The sequence below is a fragment of the Aulonocara sp. 'chitande type north' Nkhata Bay genome, linkage group LG16 (genome assembly GCF_057382095.1).
Source record: "Aulonocara sp. 'chitande type north' Nkhata Bay isolate Kocher_YH1m ecotype deep benthic linkage group LG16, A_spYH_male_GT1.1, whole genome shotgun sequence".
NCBI classification, from domain to species: domain Eukaryota; kingdom Metazoa; phylum Chordata; class Actinopteri; order Cichliformes; family Cichlidae; genus Aulonocara; species Aulonocara sp. 'chitande type north' Nkhata Bay.
The window spans coordinates 4,261,862-4,280,330 of record NC_141359.1 but is presented as its reverse complement, the minus strand read 5'-3'; the positions used below and the strand labels follow the sequence as shown (position 1 = coordinate 4,280,330).

The following is an 18,469-nucleotide window of genomic DNA, read 5'->3' as shown; positions in this document are numbered from 1 at the left end:
GGAAAGACACGACACGGGAGTCAGGGAAAGCGCGGGGATTTATTGTTGTTTTGTACCATACACTGTAAATAAACGCACTGTTTGTACATAGAGCGCCGCGCCTGGGTCCTCCTTCCCCACGCCTCCCACGGTTTGCCATGCCGAACCGTGACATTGCCACTTGTGGAGCACCTTGGTCAAATCCTGGCTACTTTGTTCTCTGTAATTACACAGGCTTCACAAATTAAATGTGGTACAGGTTTATTTATTGTTCAAATGCTACGTATAGCACCTTTAAATGTCAGGGGTCCACAATAAGAATTCATTGACAGACGTTAGACATCCCTACTGTTCATGTGAATACAAAACTAGAGGGCTGAAAGACAGAAATGTATGAGTGGTCATAGTTCCATGTCTGTAAGATGTTTGTGTGTTTGCAGAAAACCTTATTTTAAAGGAAAAAAAGCTTCTGAAACAAAGGGCACAGGCCAAATAATCTACAGCACGTCATGTCTTGGTAACATTACCGTGGTTAGGTAAAGACAGAATAAAAGTTCAGTAATATGGCACCATTTTCAGGATGTCACAGAGTGCATTGTGATGAAAGTACTATTTACAATAGAAAATAACACAAAAACCAGCAAAGGGGTTGTTGGGTGTCTCAAAAATAGTGAAACAAGTGACTTGACATAAAACTATGTACATACCTGTTTGTTTGACTTTAAATACACATCTTTTCACACTAAGTCACATCAATCATATTAAATAGAGCAGACACTTTTGCTGTGGGAAAAAGAAAGATAAAGAAATGAGTCACATGTAACGTCCACGTGTTTCACATCGCAAACATGTCAAAATAACAGCAGCTCTATCAATAATAACATTATTTGAACAATGGAAATCTCTTTTCAGCATCTTCTCTTGATGAAATAATCTGACTCATCTTCATTTCTGAGTAATTTTATGCTGTACACGAAACATTCAGAAGTGTGTCTGCCCACTAAAGATCTATCTTTAACTTTATTTGGTTTTCTTTCTTTTTTTTTAACTGTGTAGACCTGAAATGACAGACCTCATGTTTCATCATTTTCTACCATTTCAAAGGTAAACACTGTGGGGAAAATATCAATAAGTGACAAATTAAAGGAAAATCTATATATGCCGTTTTGGCCTATCTGGTGCTACTTGAAGGGATGAATTCTAAAAATTGCTGGAAGAATACCACCTTCATTAAAACACAGTAGGCTTTAAATAATGATTGAGCCATTCAATGAATTAGGGCGCTGCCATGCAGGACGAGAGCACATTCATTAGGATATAAAACATAAAAGTGATCACTTCAAAAGTGGCTTCCCTTCATTGGCTTCCTATTAAATCCAGAATTCAAAATCCTGCTCCTCACATACAAGGTAGGGGTGCAACGATACTTGCATCGAGTGCTTTCGGTTCGGTACGCATATGTATCGAACAACACAAAATTTTTAAATTTATTTTATCAACTTTCCTTCTGACGATGCTGTCTGTGTTGAGCGCTCAGTGGATCTGCGCTCGACAGTGCAGCCTAGGCGGAGTAGTCGAACGCAGATTCACTGAGCGCAGCGCAAGCTAGCAGACAGAAGTTAAGCTCTCGTTGCAACATGGCAAATTGAACCTCCCCCACCCTCATTCAGATCTGGCGTTTGGAACTATTCTGGTTTTCATGTGACGAATGACCCTGAAGGTAAGCGCGTCATGGACTAAAGTAAAACAGTATGTTGGATGTGCCACGCAATACTCAATTACATGGGTGGGAGCTAGTGTGTTAGCGCAGTTAGCTCGTTAACGTGTTGCCGTCCAGCCCCACGCACGGGGCGATCCGCGGTAGCTCGTTAACGGAGATTTGCCGTGTTGTGGCGTTAACGTCATTTCAGATTAAGGCTGACAGCACTAGTGGGAACACAACGAATATGACTGCACATTTACTCCGACATCATCCTCGTGCAAAGACAAGTGGAAGCAGACAAAAACAACAAGCACGCATGCTACAAACTTTACCCGAGTCATTTAGACAGCCGTTAGCACATTATTCTCCTTATGGGGACCTGATATGTTTAATATGCTGCTGAGAATATAGCCCAGAAGAAGCGGATAGTATAGCTTTTATTTTGGAAAGAGCCATTTCTCTGTAATAAACTCTCTTTTCCAAAGATGAGGGATTCCTCAATCAGATACAGGGCTCGCAAAATCGCTAGCCCGACATCCCGGGGCTAGCGATTTTTCCAGTCGGGCTACCAAAATCTATCTCTGCCCTGCCCGTCGGCCTATCGTAGGAAGGAAAAATATATGTCAATGCTTTTGCATTCTTTCGGAAATGTAGCTGGGTAATTATGTCATTGGCATCGGTGAGCCACTGTCAATATGTGACATATTGAAATTGCGTTTGAATTTGCGCTTGTTTTTTTGCTTTCACTTTGCAATCGCGCGAACTGTGTATAGAGAGCGACAGCACTGATCTGTGAGTGATGATAATTTGTGCACCAATTCCTCTGACATCGTCTTATCAATCGTTAGCTTACTATGCAAACATGACAAGTGAAATCTCCCGCAGCTTAAACATGTGAGAGGTTGATCGCGCAGAGAATCACTGAGCTTATGTGAGTGCGTGTGTAAAAGCAGCAGGATTTATATTTGACTACGATGACCTGGATGACTGAGAACCTTCACAGACAGATATATATTTTAGTTCTGCTGAGCCAAATAAGACAGGTCAGGGTGAAGAAGTGACAGCCAAAGAAAAGCTTACCACAAAACGGAGAAGTTATGACAAATCAGACTATAAGGCAAAAAGAAAGTGCAGCTTTATGGTTTCATGGACAAAAGAGTTTCTGTGGCTGCAATATGACGAGCTAAATAACCAGGGCTGCACATAAGTGGTCCACAGGTGCGCATTCGCTGTCAAAACAAAAGACGCGCACAAGATAAGAAGTTGCAACGCGTGTTTGTGTACATAAGATTTTCAGGAGGAGGACAGACATTTGTTTAGAACTCTTAAAGATGTCAAAGAAGCTCCTTTAAGCAATTACTGTGATGTTCCTCCAAACCACAAAAGAAGCGCGTATTCTCGGAAAAGTGTTTGCAGGAGGTGAGCTGGCTTCAAACAAATGATGAACGCACAGAGATGTGGTGCGGAATGTGCCGTGAAAATTTAATAAATGACAAATTAAAAAGGCATGAACATTTTTTTTTTGTATCGAAAAAATATCGAACCGTGACACCAAAGTATCGAACCGAACCGTGAATTTTGTGTATCGTTGCACCCCTAATACAAGGTCTTAAATAATCAGGCCCCATCTTATCTCAATGACCTTGTAGTACCATATCACCCTATTAGAGCACTTCGCTCTCACACTGCAGGCCTACTTGTTGTTCCTAGAGTATTTAAAAGTAGAATGGGAGGGAGAGCCTTCAGTTTGAATCCTCCCTTAGTTATGCTGCAATAGATGTAGGCTGCCGGGGGATTCCCATGATGCATTGAGTTTTTCCTTTCCAGTCACCTTTCTCACTCACTATGTATTAACAGACCTCTCTGCATTGAATCATATCTGTTATTAACCTCTGTCTCTCTTCCACAGCATGTCTTTATCCTGTCTTCCTTCTCTCACCCCAACCGGTCGCAGCAGATGGCCCCGCCCCTCCCTGAGCCTGGTTCTGCCGGAGGTTTCTTCCTGTTAAAAGGGAGTTTTTCCTTCCCACTGTCGCCAAAGTGCTGCTCATAGGGGGTCATATGATTGTTGGGTTTTTCTCTGTATTTATCTGTATCTTGAGGCGACTTTTGTTGTGATTTGGCGCTATATAAATAAAATTGAATTGAATCACTCAGAGCTACTTTGTATTCATCTGGTGGACTATGGCTTGATGGAAGCAGTCCATCCTATTTCTCTGATGTTTTTTTATTTTCTATTTCTACTACAGACCACGTATTTCTATTGTTGAATGTAGAGATTGTCACATACACACATACACAAAAGCAGCTTTACTGATGAGTTACAGTTTTTGCCTACCCGGTGAATAAAAGAGCATTTGTATCCATAATCTTTTTGCCAGTAGTTTAGCTTTATTCACTCTTATTTTATGTTTGCTGTTTTCTCCGGGGCCCCAGCTGACTCCTTGTGTCTTCACTATGTTATATGTAAATACCCCAAAAGCATGGTTGAATACTGATATAACTTCCACAGTCCAAACAGTCTAACGCAACAACAAAGTCTGTGAGCAGATTATGACGTGGCTCTGTTTACAGAAGATCTCTTACTGAAATTTGTTCACAATTTGGTGCTAATTATAGCAAATGCACATTTCAATGTAATTGTTCATGAATTGACTTGAATATAACCGTAACAACCACACCACACATGTACACTTCACATATAGACTACTATTAGCAGGATGGCAAATTTCTGAAACACACTAATCCATCTACATGTGTAAATTCTGTCTGATTTCATGCACAGTGAAGCCGTCTGTCTGGACTATCCAATGACAGCAGTGTCTGATTCACTTAGGATTGAAAAAGGGTTTAAGAGCAACAGGTTGTACATGTGAGGCTTCCCTTATGCCCGATAATCCCCACATTACAGGTGTCAATTTTTCCTTTAATTTGTCACCCGTGTGTCATTAAATGACTATATTTCACATTTTAGGTTGGTTTGACAACAAGATGATATCAAGATGAAGATATCAGGCTCTGCCCTTAAAATCGTGAGTTTTCCATTTGTATATAGTATAGTATAGTAGATGTTATGGAGCAGGTGAGAGCAGGGAGGAAGGGGTAAGTGCAGCCTAGGTAGAGACAATATCTTACATATGGACGTCCAAACAATCAGGAACTTCCCATAGGACATTGATATATAGAGAAATACACAAGGGGTTTCTTCCAAATGAGTCAGGTAAACTTGTAACAGTGACCACATATAAAAAAACGAATCTTTGAGAGGTTCAATTCAATGTCAACATAATCAACAAGAGACAAACAATTCAAGTGGAGAAAAATAAAAATGATTACACTAACATGACATGTTTGTGCTTGTGAGGACTCATCATTTGAAGTGTATCGCAAAATAAGACTGTGTCAGAAATGGGAAGAACCCCATAAATCAGGGTTTTCACCCCCCGGTGTCCTTCACTACCAGTGTGCATCAGGTGGGTTTAAGAAATAAAGTGCAGGATAGTTCTAGAAATAATTCTCATGTTCTATACTTTTTTTCAAATGTATATGGATTAATCTCATTGTTGAAAATCATTCAACAAAGAAATCAATAAACACTTAACAATTACATTCCTGTAGCATGAGCAAAACTTAACTGTACCAACACCTGTAATCACGTGTTTGTATGGTGCATTCAGATACAAAGCAAAGCAAACCAGTCATATTGGGAAAGATCACACGAAACAATAAACATATCACCAGAAAAGAACTGCATTTATCAGAGATATAAAGGTTTCCAGAGCTCCTCTAGCTTTTCCTACATTCAAACAGATGATGTAAAACCTGTCTGATTGTGCATTCTACAACACAGCAATCATAGGTTAGACAGAAGAGGAAGGATGTGGGGGTCTGATCCCTGGTTACTGAAACTGGTTTTGAGTACATGGAACAGCTGTACCAGCAGGCTAACCAGAGTGCAGCTCTGACAGTAGCCAAGGCAAAAACTCAGTATGGGAGAAGAGAGGCCATGGAAGAAGCCTTTCGGTTGGCCTGGCAAACTGTCAGGGGAAAGCAGTTTCCGTCCACACTGTATATAATGGGGATGGGACTATAGTGGGGATGCTGACCTCAACAGAGGACAGTTGAACTAACACATCAAAGAATCTCCTCAATCCCACTGACATGGCTTCTTGTAGTATAAGAGGACTGGGAGTAAGGTCACTGAGGTAGTTTGTCAAGGCTCAGGCTCTGCTGTGGTGCTGTCATAGCTGACACACCTCTGCAACATTGTGTTGCAGTCAGAGACAGTGCCTCTGGACTGGGAGACTGGGGTGGTGGTGGTTCCCCTCTTCAAGGACTGGGTCCACAAAGTGTGGTCCAACTTTAGGATGCTCATGCTTCTCAGCCTCAGCCTGGGTACTTCGTCTGCCTGTTAGTGGAACCTTAGATTCATGAGGTGGTTTTCATCCTGATCATGGATCAGCTCTTTATTTTCTCAAGGATGTTTGAGGATGCATGGGAGTTCCCAAACAGTCTACATGAGTTCTGGGAACTTGAAGAAGGCATTCAACCGTGTGTTCTGTTGGAGATGCTTTGGGAGTATATGGTATCAGGCCCATTGCTGTGGCCTAACCAGTACAACCATTACCAGAGCCCAGTTCACATTGTTGGCTATAAGTCAGACTCGTTCTTTGTGACTGTTGAACAAAGGGACTGCTGTCGTTTGTCACGATTTCGTCCACAATTTCCATGGACAAAATTTCTAGGAGCAGCCAAGAGGTCTGGTGTGGTGGTCACAGGATCTTGAGATTCTCCAACTCACACTGGGATAAGAAATGGTGTTTCAAAATTCAAGACCATGGTCCTCAGACTGAAAAGGGCTCTCTGGGATGGGAACGAGTTACTACCCTTGGTAGAGCAGTTACAGATCTTGGGGTCTTGTTCATGATTTAGGGGGGAGTGGACCAAGAGATTGGATCGACAGGTTCGAGAAGCATCTACAGTGATGCAGATGCTGTACTGGTCTGTCATGGTAAGGGGAAAGCTGAGTGTAAAAGCAAAGCTGTTGAATTGTAGCTACGCCCTTACGTTCACCTAAGTCACAAGCTCTGTGACCTCACGTCCGTAAGAATGAGGTCACAGATACAACATAGAAATGAGCTTTCTCTGAAGGGAGCCTAGGCTCAGCCTTGGAGATAGAGTGAGGAACTCTGCCATTCAGGAAAAAGCAGGAATAGAGCCACTGCCCTCTTAAGGCATCTGACCAGGATGCTCAAGATGTTCAGTGCATGCCCCATTGGAAGGAGGCCCTGGGAAGATCCACGATGCTCTGGAGAAATTACATTTCTTGGAAACACCTTGGTGTCTCACCCTAACCGACCACAGCAGATGGCCCCGCCCCTCCCTGAGCCTGATTCTGCCGGAGGTTTCTTCCTGTTAAAAGGGAGTTTTTCCTTCCCACTGTTGCCAAAGCGCTTGCTTGTAGGGGGTCATATGATTGTTGGGGATTAGTATAAAGTGCACTGACTTGAATCTTGTTGTGATTTGAGGATGTATGAATAAAATTGAATTGAGGTGCTGGAGGAGGGTGGTCTGGGCAGAGATGGGCAGAAAATGGATGGATAGATGGATGGATCAGACATTTTTTACATAACAGACTCTACATGGATACCCTAGTACTGGAGCACCTACACAGTAAACCTACAGGAGCCATGGAAACACATGCCACAGTTTTTGTGCTTACATTAATGCCGGAGTTACTGAGTAAGCAAATCAGTGACTTTTACACACTGTATGCCTTAGCACTGTAACGGCACATTAGTGGCTGACCTACTCCGGCTGCTAAAAGCTTCCACTTAATAATAATAATAACACTCCTTAAAATTGATTATAAAATATATGTAGGAAGGAGGGAAGAAATTGCACTAACCGACTTGCTGCAGTAGTAGCATCCTATTACAGTGCCATGCAAAAAATCAGTGTCTCCTTATAATGACCCATTCTTTCATAAATGGTTGTAAAGACAGACTGCATGGCTAGGTGCTTTATTTTATACACCCCTGGAAATGGGGCTGAAAACACCTGAATTCTAAGATTAGGAGATGTGGCCAAATTCTTGGTCCATATAACTGTAGATTCAGTCTGAATAATCTGTATGAAACGAATAGGCAAAGAATCACTGAGTGTAATGAAAGTGCAAACCACAGACTCCTGAAGAGGACATAAACCACAGACTGGCTGGCTAACTTGTAAATTCCTCTTGAAAACAGATTTCTTGGTTCTCAGTGTCTAATGAAGCCATGCTGGTGCATTAAAGTACCAATACTAAGACAGCACGGCAGAATCTGATGTCCTGGGACGAGAACACGTTGGTTTTACAGTGTATCTGAATGCAGATTTCTAAAACCCAGCCTCCAATGATTCATATTTACTTAAAACAACCTAAGCGCTCTTAACTGCATTAGTGTAAACAAAGGACTCATATGATAATATGACTTAAAATATAACTCGGTGATCCCCTCCCCTGACACAACATTACAAAGTCAAAATGAAAAGACAAAAACAGACAACACAGATGTCGGCCTACGTTTCTCCAGCTTTGTTTGTTGTGGTGTGTAGATGTATAAGGCTGGTCCAGTCACTGGATGTTTCTGGCCATTCACAGTGTCCTGCTACATGACTGTCCCTGTCAGATGGTCAGAGGTAGAAGCCGGTGGCTGGTGGGTCTGGAAGTGTAGGCAACGTCTCAGGGCTGGGTACCTGGATAGTAGGAGGCACAGATCCCTTCCTGTTAGGCAGGGCACAACCTCCTGGGTAAGTACTGTTTAGCACGCAGCCATTTTCCATCTGCAAAGGACATAAAATATCATTAACATTAAACAGGATTGCCATTTGGCTCATAGTGGGTGTTTGTATAAAACAAAGATTATGATTCATAATCTTAAAATAATCTTAAAAGCAGAAACACAAACAAATAAATAAGGCAAAAACTTTATTGAGGAAGATGGTCCAATATTATGGAGCATGTTCTGAATATCAGAAAAATATCAGTTATAGGGTAAAGTCCCTACAACCTTCTTCTTTAATTCAATTCAATTTTATTGAGCAAGCACTTTGGCAACAGTGGGAAGGGAAAACAACAGAACCAGGCTCAGGGAGGGGCTTCAGGCTTCCCCCTTCAGGGGTAGCCACAGTGGAGCATGACTCCATTGCAGTCCGTTCCTACCGTCTCGTCTGTCACACTACATTCACGTTTCTACTCTGTGGTTTTCTTGAGAGCTTGAAAAAGAAGGCAACTGGACTTATTTTGTTTGTGAAGACATTTCAGCTCTCATCCGATGGACTTCTTCAGATATAAAAACAAATGGTGGAGAGTCCCAGCTGGAAGTGATCTTTAGAGTATTTGATAGGGGGCGTTGTGCCTGGTTGCTCACAGTGAATGGAGATGGAGTCCCTCTACATAAGAGTCAGTACATTTACCATTTACTCTACTCCCCTCTAAACCATCTGTGTCCTCAGTCCATATTGTGGACCCTGGCATCCTTGAAAGAGGGACCATTGTTCTTTAATGGCATCTGTACAGACGTGTACATCTATCCTGTTGAGGTGGCTCTTCTATAATGTGCCAAGTTTTTGTGGAGCAGCTGTTTGGTTTCTCCTGTGCAGAGGTCCAAGCACTGCTCACAGCACTGCACAGCATACACTATGCTGCTTAGGCTGTGTTTGAGTTTTGTGCTTGGGATGAACTACTCCATCCAAAGTTCTTCTGGCTTTTTTCCTGTCTTTTTCCACACCTTGCCTCATGTGATGACACACCTGATCAACAGTGGATCAACAACCCTCAGAAGCACCTTCACAACCTCAGTAAATACCTCAGATAAATAACTGGGACTCTCCACCAGCTGTTTTTATAAGGTCTCATCCAAGAAGCTTCTTCTTGGATGAGACCTGAAATGTCTTCACAAACCTAAAGAAGTCCAGTTTCCTTAGTTTGTTAAAATTCCAGACTACCACGACCTGCATGACTGAGAACTTACACAAACCCTCGGTAGTTTTCCCCTTTTCTTCCTCGTCTTCTTGTCAATGCCGCTGTTTCCAAACATAGATCATAGCAGGTCTTACTACCATCTTGTAAACCTACCTTTTCCCTAGCTTCTCCTAATCGCCGTCCTGTGTAGACTGTATATTGTCCTCTTGTCCTTTGTTAGAGTGTTAGTCCACGTCCTGTTTCTCACTCCTCGTGAGTTGAAAGTTTGCATTTGTTTTTGGTTTCGTTTTGTATTTTGCTTTATGCTGGTACGTATCCGCTCAGTAAAGCGCTTGCCTTTAGATAAACCTCCTCCTGCCTCTGAGTCCTCATCACACACACTATGACAGTCAGGGCTACTTGTCTCAAGCCAAAACTATCATGTGTGACTCGTCACACCCTCACGATGGACTGTTCTCCTTGCTGGCCTGTGGATAGAGGCTCTGCAGCTTTTTCACCAGGTCATCAGACTGCTCAACATGAAAATACCATGTTTGTGTACGTGTCCACAGCTTTCCACAGCTCACTTTTACCATTGCACGTGATAATATATTTTGCTGCTATACATATTTTAACATATTTGATTTATTTTAAATATTTTTTCATCTTACATTGAGTAACTGCAATGACATTTCATTCCTTGCACACTTATGCATGACAATAAGTCTGCTTGTCATTTTCTTCATTCACCAGTTGCTTAAAATACTCGTTCCCTTTTTTCCACTCAGCCATTTGTATGCTGTAGACAAAAACACTGGCACCTATCCTTTCACATTGCTTGTTCACGTTTGCACCATAGCTACCCAACACCACCTCAGTGTTTTTCACCCACGTGTGCAGTGACGTTTGCTTCAGCCACCCCTCTCTCTCATTCTTCCCTACCATCCCGAGGCTGTCTCAACTACTTCCTGAATTCTGAGTGACATTTTTTACTATAATATGAAATTCCATCCATCCATCAGCTTCCACTTATCCTTTTCACAGTCGCGGGGGGCGCTAGAGCCTATCCCAGCTGTCATAGGGCGAGAGGCGGGGTACACCCTGGACAGGTCGCCAGTCTGTCGCAGGGCCAACACACAGAGACAGACAGCCACTCACGCTCACGTTCACTCCTGCATTCACACCTATGGGCAACTTAGATTGATCAATTAACCTATCCCCACAAACTGCTTGTCTTTGGACAGTGGGAGGAAGTCGGGGTACCCGTGGAAAACCCATGCAAACACGGGGAGAACATGCAAACTCCACACAGAAGGATGCCGGCCTGATGGTGGAATTGTACTCAGGACCTTCTTGCTGTGCGACAACAGTGCTGACCACTGTTAGGTTTATATTGTTGATTGTCATTTATGCTTAGAAATATTTACTCATATATAGAGTTTTATAATCGATTGCATAATGATAGGAGGTCTGATCCTTAGCAGTCTGCAAAGACTGTGAGCCTCCCAGAGCACTCTGGCATAAACACACATCTTAAAGTCGTGAGAGAGGTCGTACCTGCTCTTACTGATTTATACTACAGGAGGACACCTACTCTTATCTCTTTACGTATAAGTGCCTTTTGTTTAGGTGGACCGCTGGACTCCTGGCACAGCAGGTCTGAGGAGTCTTCACAGGGTCACATTTTGACCCCACACACACACACACACACACACACACACACACACACACACACACACACACACACACACACACACACACGGCTACACGTACACACAGACAAGGTACTCTTTGTTCACATGTATGCTTGTGTAAGACGTCATATGTTAATGAACTTATGCATATTCACGTAACCTCAATAAAGAGCAGTGCTGCGGGGGAGCTGGCTGAGAGCGCCTGTCAGGAACGACGCTCGTCACAGTTCTCTCCCTCGTGCACGAGCAACACAAAGAGCTGTGAGGACTTGCGTCTTGCTTTTGCCGTTGTAGTAGAACTGTCTCGCTCGAGACAGACCCATCAACCACCGTTCCTCCTATTTTAATCAAATTACTGAGTAACTGATGCACCTTCATGTCTAAATACATAGAATACAGACAGATAAAAGATGATTTCCTTAACCTTTGGTAGAACCTCAAAATCCCATCCTTTCGTGAACCTCGGGACCAAAAATGGTCCCGCCCCAAAAGTGCTCTAAAAATGTTATATATCAATATTTTTTTCTACTTTAAATTAGTCAGTCTTTTAAAACTACTTCTGCTTAAAATATCCATATCAACTTTTAATTATATTTTCATTGTTTTAACCCTTTAAATCCCAGTTTAGGTACATGAGCGCCCTGTTTTTAACAGAAAAAAAAATTAAAAAATTAATATTTTCCATAAAATACATTTGAAGTAATATTTGATTGTTATTATAATTAGGCCTTTGGATAGGCCAAAGATTGGCACCAACATTCATTTTGATCCATTATTATTTTTTGTGCAGGAGCACATTTTTAAAAATCCATCCTTTCGTGACCCTCGGGACCAAAAATGGTCCCGCCAAAAAAAGTGCTCTAAAATGTTATATATCAATATTTTTTTCTACTTTAAATTAGTCAATCTTTTAAAACTACTTCTGCTTAAAATATCCATGTCAAGTTTTAATTATATTTTCATTGTTTTAACCCTTTAAATCCCAGTTTTATTACATGAGCGCCCTGTTTTTTTAGCCCCAAAAAACAAAAAAACCAAATATTTTCCAAAAAAAACATTTGAAGTAATATTTGTTTGTTATTATAATTAGGCCTTTAGATGGACTAAAGATTGGCACCAAGAGTCATTTCGATCGCCTTTTATTTTTTTTCCAGGAGCGCATTTCATAAAATGCACACTATCGACCACGCCCAAAAAGTGCTATAAAAAATTTATATATTAATATTTTATTCCACTTTAAATTAGCCAATCTTTTAGACCTACTTCTCCTTGAAATATTCATGTCAAGTTTTAATTACATTTCGCGGATTTTAACCCTTTATATCCCGGTTTCGTCACATGAGCGCACTGCTTTTTTTGCCCCAAAAACATAAAACATAAAACATAAAATATTTTCCAAAAAAAACATTTGAAGTAATATTTTATTGTTATTATAATTAGGCCTTTAGATGGACAAAAGATTGGCACCAACATTAATTTCGATCCGTTTTTAATTTTTTTTGCAGAAGCCGAAAATGTCCCCAGGCGGCGCTGCTGCTCCTGCTCCCCCGGGGAGGAGTGCCTCTGCCGCGGGTGTGTTTCGCGCAGCGCCGGAGCATATGGTTCGGTTCCCATGTCTGCAGCACACACTTCCGCTACCACGTGAAAACAAATACGTCATTTCCTGTTGATTAAAAAAAATTAATGCACCCTCAAACGATCCTAAGGGCAGAAAATGGTCCGGAACGAGCAGCGGGCCAAGCTGCTGCGGCACGCGGGAAATTAGTCTGCCTTTTCCGGGTATCTGTCTCGAGCAGGCCGCTGGAGAAGGTGTGTATGTTCCAGCAGGCGTCACATGTGGAACAAGGGCGCCACCCGGTGGCCAAATAAAAAAATTACAATTCTAAGGCCCTGAGTTCAGAATGAAAGTGAAAGTTAAGCCATGGTAATAATTGTACAGTGAAAAATAGCGTTTATAATGGGTTTCAATGGGGCACAAATCGGCCACGAGGTTCGATAGTGGATGTATGCCTTTTATTCAGCCATTTAAGCTCATTTAAAAAACTCAGACTGAAATTTTAAAATAAAATGGGAAAAAAATACATGTTTGAAAATTTGGCTATACTCCATTAAACACAGTGGAAATGGCGTGGAATTAAAAAACGGAAAGGCCACGAAATGGTCCCAGGTTCTACCAATTAATAACAGATTTAAATGTAAAAGCTACTAAAAAGTTAAAACCTGGGTACACAGTCTGTATGCCCGGCTCAGGAAGGAACCTCCAAGCTGTGCAGCTAGTAATGATTTCAAAGTATGACAATGTTCAGCAACCTCACCTTGCTGTGATTGGGGTCGTCAAGGATCTCAGAGGTCACCAAGCCAAAGTGGTCGAGCTGGCAGCAGGGCTTACCCACTCTTAGAATCTGCTCCAGGGGGCTAGTGCAGGGAGGGCACTGCGACAGACTGGAGATGACCTCGAACAAGGGGCCTGGGATCTGCTCTGGGTGGCTTTTGTGGTTCATTCCACGAAAAGATGCAACTGTGCTCTCAGCGCCCCGCTGCTCTGCACTTCTCTCAAGCAAACCACCTCCACTGACTGTGTAATCCACACTGTCCATAGTGGGCTCCCTGCAAGACTCCAGTGAGGTGTTTGTAAGAGCGTTTTGGCTGTTGTCAATGCAGAAACTGCTGCCCAGGCTTTCGCTGAAGCTGTAGTTCTGCCATGGCATTTTTTCTGCTGAATGCTCTGGGCTCGACGGACCACATCGTCCGTCAAGGTTTGCTGCCGTCTGTTTGGCATGGCACTGTAGTGAGAGCTGCTTCTGGGTCCTTGGTTGCTGCTCCTGCTGAAGGTAGTGTTGGTGAAGCTTGCTATTCAAGTCTGAGGCCTTGTCATTGAAAGTAGTCTGCTGTGTGGTCAGTTGCTCCAACTCGATCTCTGCTGGGACTAGAATGTCTTGGGCTGTCCATTGTCCATTGGCAATAGACTGATTTTGCCCCAGCAGCTCTCCATTTACTATCCTGTGGGGGAAATGGTCACTCTGCTGGCCCCAGTTAGGTGGTACTTTAGTGGTTCGCATGTTGAGATGCTGTTGCATCTGCTGGGATAGCTGGACAATGGGAGTGTGCTCCATTATTGGAGGCTTGGAGGGACAAAACTGCATTTGCACACTTGTATCAAGATTATTTTCTGATAATGACACTGGTGTGGAGGTTGCTGCGGTAGTGCTAGGAGGTACCTGTCCTCCATGTACAGTGGAATCAGTCCTTCCTTCTATCGAGTCATAGATGTAAGAGAGAATCTCATCATTTGTCAGCAGATCATCCAAAGTGGGCACGTGTTCAGGGTCCATCTCAACTCTGATCATACGCTCATCTAGCAGCAGCAACTCCAGGTCCTCAGCACTCAGGCCCAGCCCTTCCAGAGCTCCAAACAGCTCGCTGTTTGAGTAACTCCTCTCTTCTGCATCCATCCCTTGGCCCTCCAAAGAGAGCGAGTCCAAAGTAGCCAGCAGTGGGTCAAAGCTGGTACCTGGTTCTGTGATGCCTGGACCTACGACACTATTAGCAGGTTCATTCCAGCTTCTGTGCAGGTTGGAGGGTTCACTTTCAGAGAAACTAACGTGCTCTGCAAAGAAGCTGCTGTGAAATGACAGCTTGGGCTCCACAGCTGGCTGGCAAACATACACTGACTCATCCTGACTCATGAGTGCCCCAAGAAGGGAGCCCGGGTCCAGGCCATCCGTCAGCAGCTTATCAGTCCGATTCTTCTTTGACTTGCTAAAATTTTTTACACAGCTGCCATCTCTAAAACCTGCGATGGGATGATTGGACTGATAGAGCAGGGCTTCTCCTGTAGCATACGTAAAGGGTAGATGCATAGAGCGCTTACGCAAATGTTCTCCTCCTTCTTCATCCCTATAAACACAGAAGACATCATTGTCAGGACTTCTCTGTGCAGTTCTTTTAAACAACTAAGAAATACAAACGTATGGCATTGAAGGGAAGGAGGATGGATATCTTAATGGTTTGATTCAGTGTATTACTCGAGATAAATGACCAAATGAGATTTGTACACAGACAGGTACTTACAAAAGAGGCCTCTGGGTGGCGATGATGTAATCTGGTTTCCCATTCTTATACACCAGCCGGGCATTGGCCTGGACCCACTTCCACTGGTTTTCCTTAGTCAGGAGTCTGAACACAGTCAGACCACTCTCTCCAGTCTTCATCACTTTAAACATTGAACACAAACAACTGTTACTCAGAGATAACCTCTGTCCACTATGACAGTCTAAATCTGCATAACACTTTGAAATGAGTTTCCATCGAAAGTTGTCACAAATTATCCACAGCATCTGTGTCCTGCCAGGCTGGACAGGGTGGCAGTGGACTGACTCATTTCACCTTTACTAGTGGGTTATGGTCAAAGACCGTTAATCATGGTCAGGCTTCGTCACTTCTGACCACGTGCCCATCTGTCCACTGAAGTGCACGTGGTGGTGCTGCTCTCATCTCTGATGCTTTGCCCGATCCTCTCTTCAGGCAGCTCTGCAGCTTTGCTCAATCTGTTTACTAATCCCACAGGATTACTTACAAAAGCTGTCTGACCTCTTTGACCAGACCAAATGTCCTCAGCACAGGATTTCCTACATATACTCAGGTTGTTCAGTAGCAAAACCTTTTTGGGTGTGAATGTTGAGCCACCTGCTTTGGTTTAGTGTTTTTCACAGCCTGCTGAGTCGAGAGCTGTGTTTCAATCAAGTCTAAAATCCTGGACTCTTAAACGCACCTTAGAACACACATGCATCAACACTACAATGAGCGGGCGGAGGGAGGTTTGGAGTCTTCTCTCACCCCCGTTCTCTGCAGCCTGCTGGAGCGGGGGGGCTAGGAGGAGGAGTTGGCCGTCCGACTGCGGTCTGGAGTGTGGGGCCTCCCTGCTGCTGCGGAGTCGGGGCGGTCTGCCTCTCCCCACCGCAGGGAAAAGGGTAACACCACCTGGGTCTGGGTGCAGTTCCCCCCTCCAGGGGCAAGGGTACCTAGACCCGGTTCGTAGAGTACGCTTGGGGAGTGTGATCGTGTGTACAGCGTCTCTTTATGTCTGTCTCCACTAGGGATGGGTACCGGTGTTCTGACATAAACGGTAGTAACCAGACCGAAAAGCAGCGCACATTTCGGTGCTTTATTTCGGTGCTTTTTTTTTCCTGAGCTGTGATACACTTCTAGCCAATCATTTTACGTTTCCGAGGATAGTAGGCGGGGCCAGGTACGTACGTTCTTTTAGAGCAGAGCTACAGATTAAAAATGTCCAAGGCGAAGCGGTCAAAAGTCTGGCTGTACTTCACAGCAAAATATGCAAACTCAGCAGCAACAAGTGCTTTAAGCTGATACTGTGATACTGTCAAAGGAGGTAACACCTCGAATCCGATGAAACACCTGGCGACGCATAGCGTTTTTTTTAAAAGCCCAGAAATGCGCCGTATTTGATAGCTTGCTGCGAGACCTCACACCGAGCACATCTACTGTGCGTGGGTTGCCAGTTATCGGATCCGGAGTTAGCAACATCCCCCAAGAACCCGAAGAGGAGAGTCCTGGCCCCTAGCCCTGCCAGTGTAGCAGAAATGATGAGGATGATGATAGCAGCAGCAGCCGTTCTTCTCTGCGTGAGTAGCTTAATGTTGTTCGTGTGTAATTTACGTTGAGTAGGCTAACCACGTTATTACATTAATGCATGTAAGGTGAACTAGCAAACATCATCATAGCTACATGCGGCTGTCTTCTTGTTTGATGGCAGATGCTCCCTTCACCCTGGCCAAAAAGGCTAAAATGACCAAAGAAAAAGAGGGAAACAGTTAAACATGAGAGGTTTTTGGACAAAGTTTGTGTTTTTTTCCATTGTTTAAGCACTGCTTCCAGCCAAGAGTGATACCATATATGCCCCATAGCTGCATCTTTTTACAAAAAACAGGTGAACGAGAGGTTTTTGGACCAATTTTGTGTTCTCCATTCTTTAAGCACCGGTTTGAGCACCGTTTGAGCACCGGCACCGTTTCAAAAGTACCGATTTGGCACTGGTATCGGATAAAACCTAAACGATACCCATCCCTAGTCTCCACGTTGGTTGAGTGTGGAGTAAGTGCATATGAGAGCATGAGGGTGGGAACGGATGTTTGTATCTGTGTGTGCCTGTATGTCTGTGTCTATATGTCAGGTTGGTATCAGACGCCACCTCTCTGGGAAGACTCCAAACTCAATACTCCTACCAACATTAATGACTGTCTAGCTTCTGTTACTAATTGGATCTCTCAAAATTTGCTCCACCCCAACCTTGCCTGAGATCTGTGAGATTAGCTTTTCTGCTAAGGAGATCATTCCCTGCCAGCATCGGGCTGCCGTAATGAATTCTGGGATTGCTTTTCACCAGCACGTTAAATTTAATATAATAAGTCATTCAGTCTTTTACTTTAATTCATAAATATTGCAAACTATATTAAAAGTCGTTGTCCTTCTAGTGCAGAACATTTTCATAATTGGTCTAGTTCAACTCCCACTTCACGTTTATTACTCAGTGCTTCCAAAGTAACTGGCAGGGACCAGGCTGCTAACAAAAACGATTCATGTTGTCCTTGAGCTGCTTCTCTAGACTCCAGGTAGACTTAAAAATGAGAGGTTTAATTTGAATTGTTGTGTGTGTCACAACTGCTGAGAGCTTTTTTAGCTGCTGGCTTTTGTGATTTCCCTCTAGAGAGAACAAAGCTACACAACACGTGTGCAGCTTGGCTTTGCAAGTTACTGGTAGGGTTTCTATATTTCACAGTTTAGTACATTATTCATTTAGTGACATCTGATAATATTTTAGAATTTAGTTAAAAATTAAGTTATTTATTTATTTTTAGCTTTTATTATTTTATGACAGTGCAGTGGAGCAGACAGCGGAGGAGGGGTAGAGGGGAAAACATGCAGTATATGGATCGCCTGCTCAGCCCACTGTGGTGTGCTGCTGACCTGATCTTAGAATCATTTTAGGAAGTCAGACTTTGGATCTGTATTCAAGCGGATCATCGATGCCCGGCTGCGAGAAATTGTCACAGTAACGCCCAACCAGTGTGGCTTCGTCAAAGGATGCGGCAGGAGCAGCAGGAGAAGCACCGGGAGAAGACCAAGACC

The 18,469-nt window shown here is 43.3% G+C and overlaps 1 protein-coding gene across 3 annotated transcripts in view; it reads right to left on the bottom strand.

Annotated features, from left to right (window-relative positions):
• Nucleotides 1-223: 223 nt before the first annotated feature.
• LOC147310840 (aryl hydrocarbon receptor-like) overlaps nt 224-18,469 on the bottom strand; it is a 69,273-nt gene continuing 51,027 nt past the window's right edge. The window contains exons 9-12 of one of the 3 annotated variants that reach the window (XR_015125405.1): nt 15,392-15,533; nt 13,636-15,217; nt 1,594-8,506; nt 224-1,521 (exon numbers count right to left, since the gene is read on the bottom strand). Coding sequence is in view for 2 of the 3 variants with exons in the window: in XM_086267017.1 (XP_086123143.1) it covers nt 8,357-8,506; nt 13,636-15,217; nt 15,392-15,533 (1,874 nt within the window). In the remaining variant the exon portion in view is untranslated. Of the gene's footprint in view, nt 8,507-13,635; nt 15,218-15,391; nt 15,534-18,469 lie in introns of all 3 variants that reach the window. The other 2 variants (XM_086267018.1, XM_086267017.1) reach the window with 2 other exon arrangements.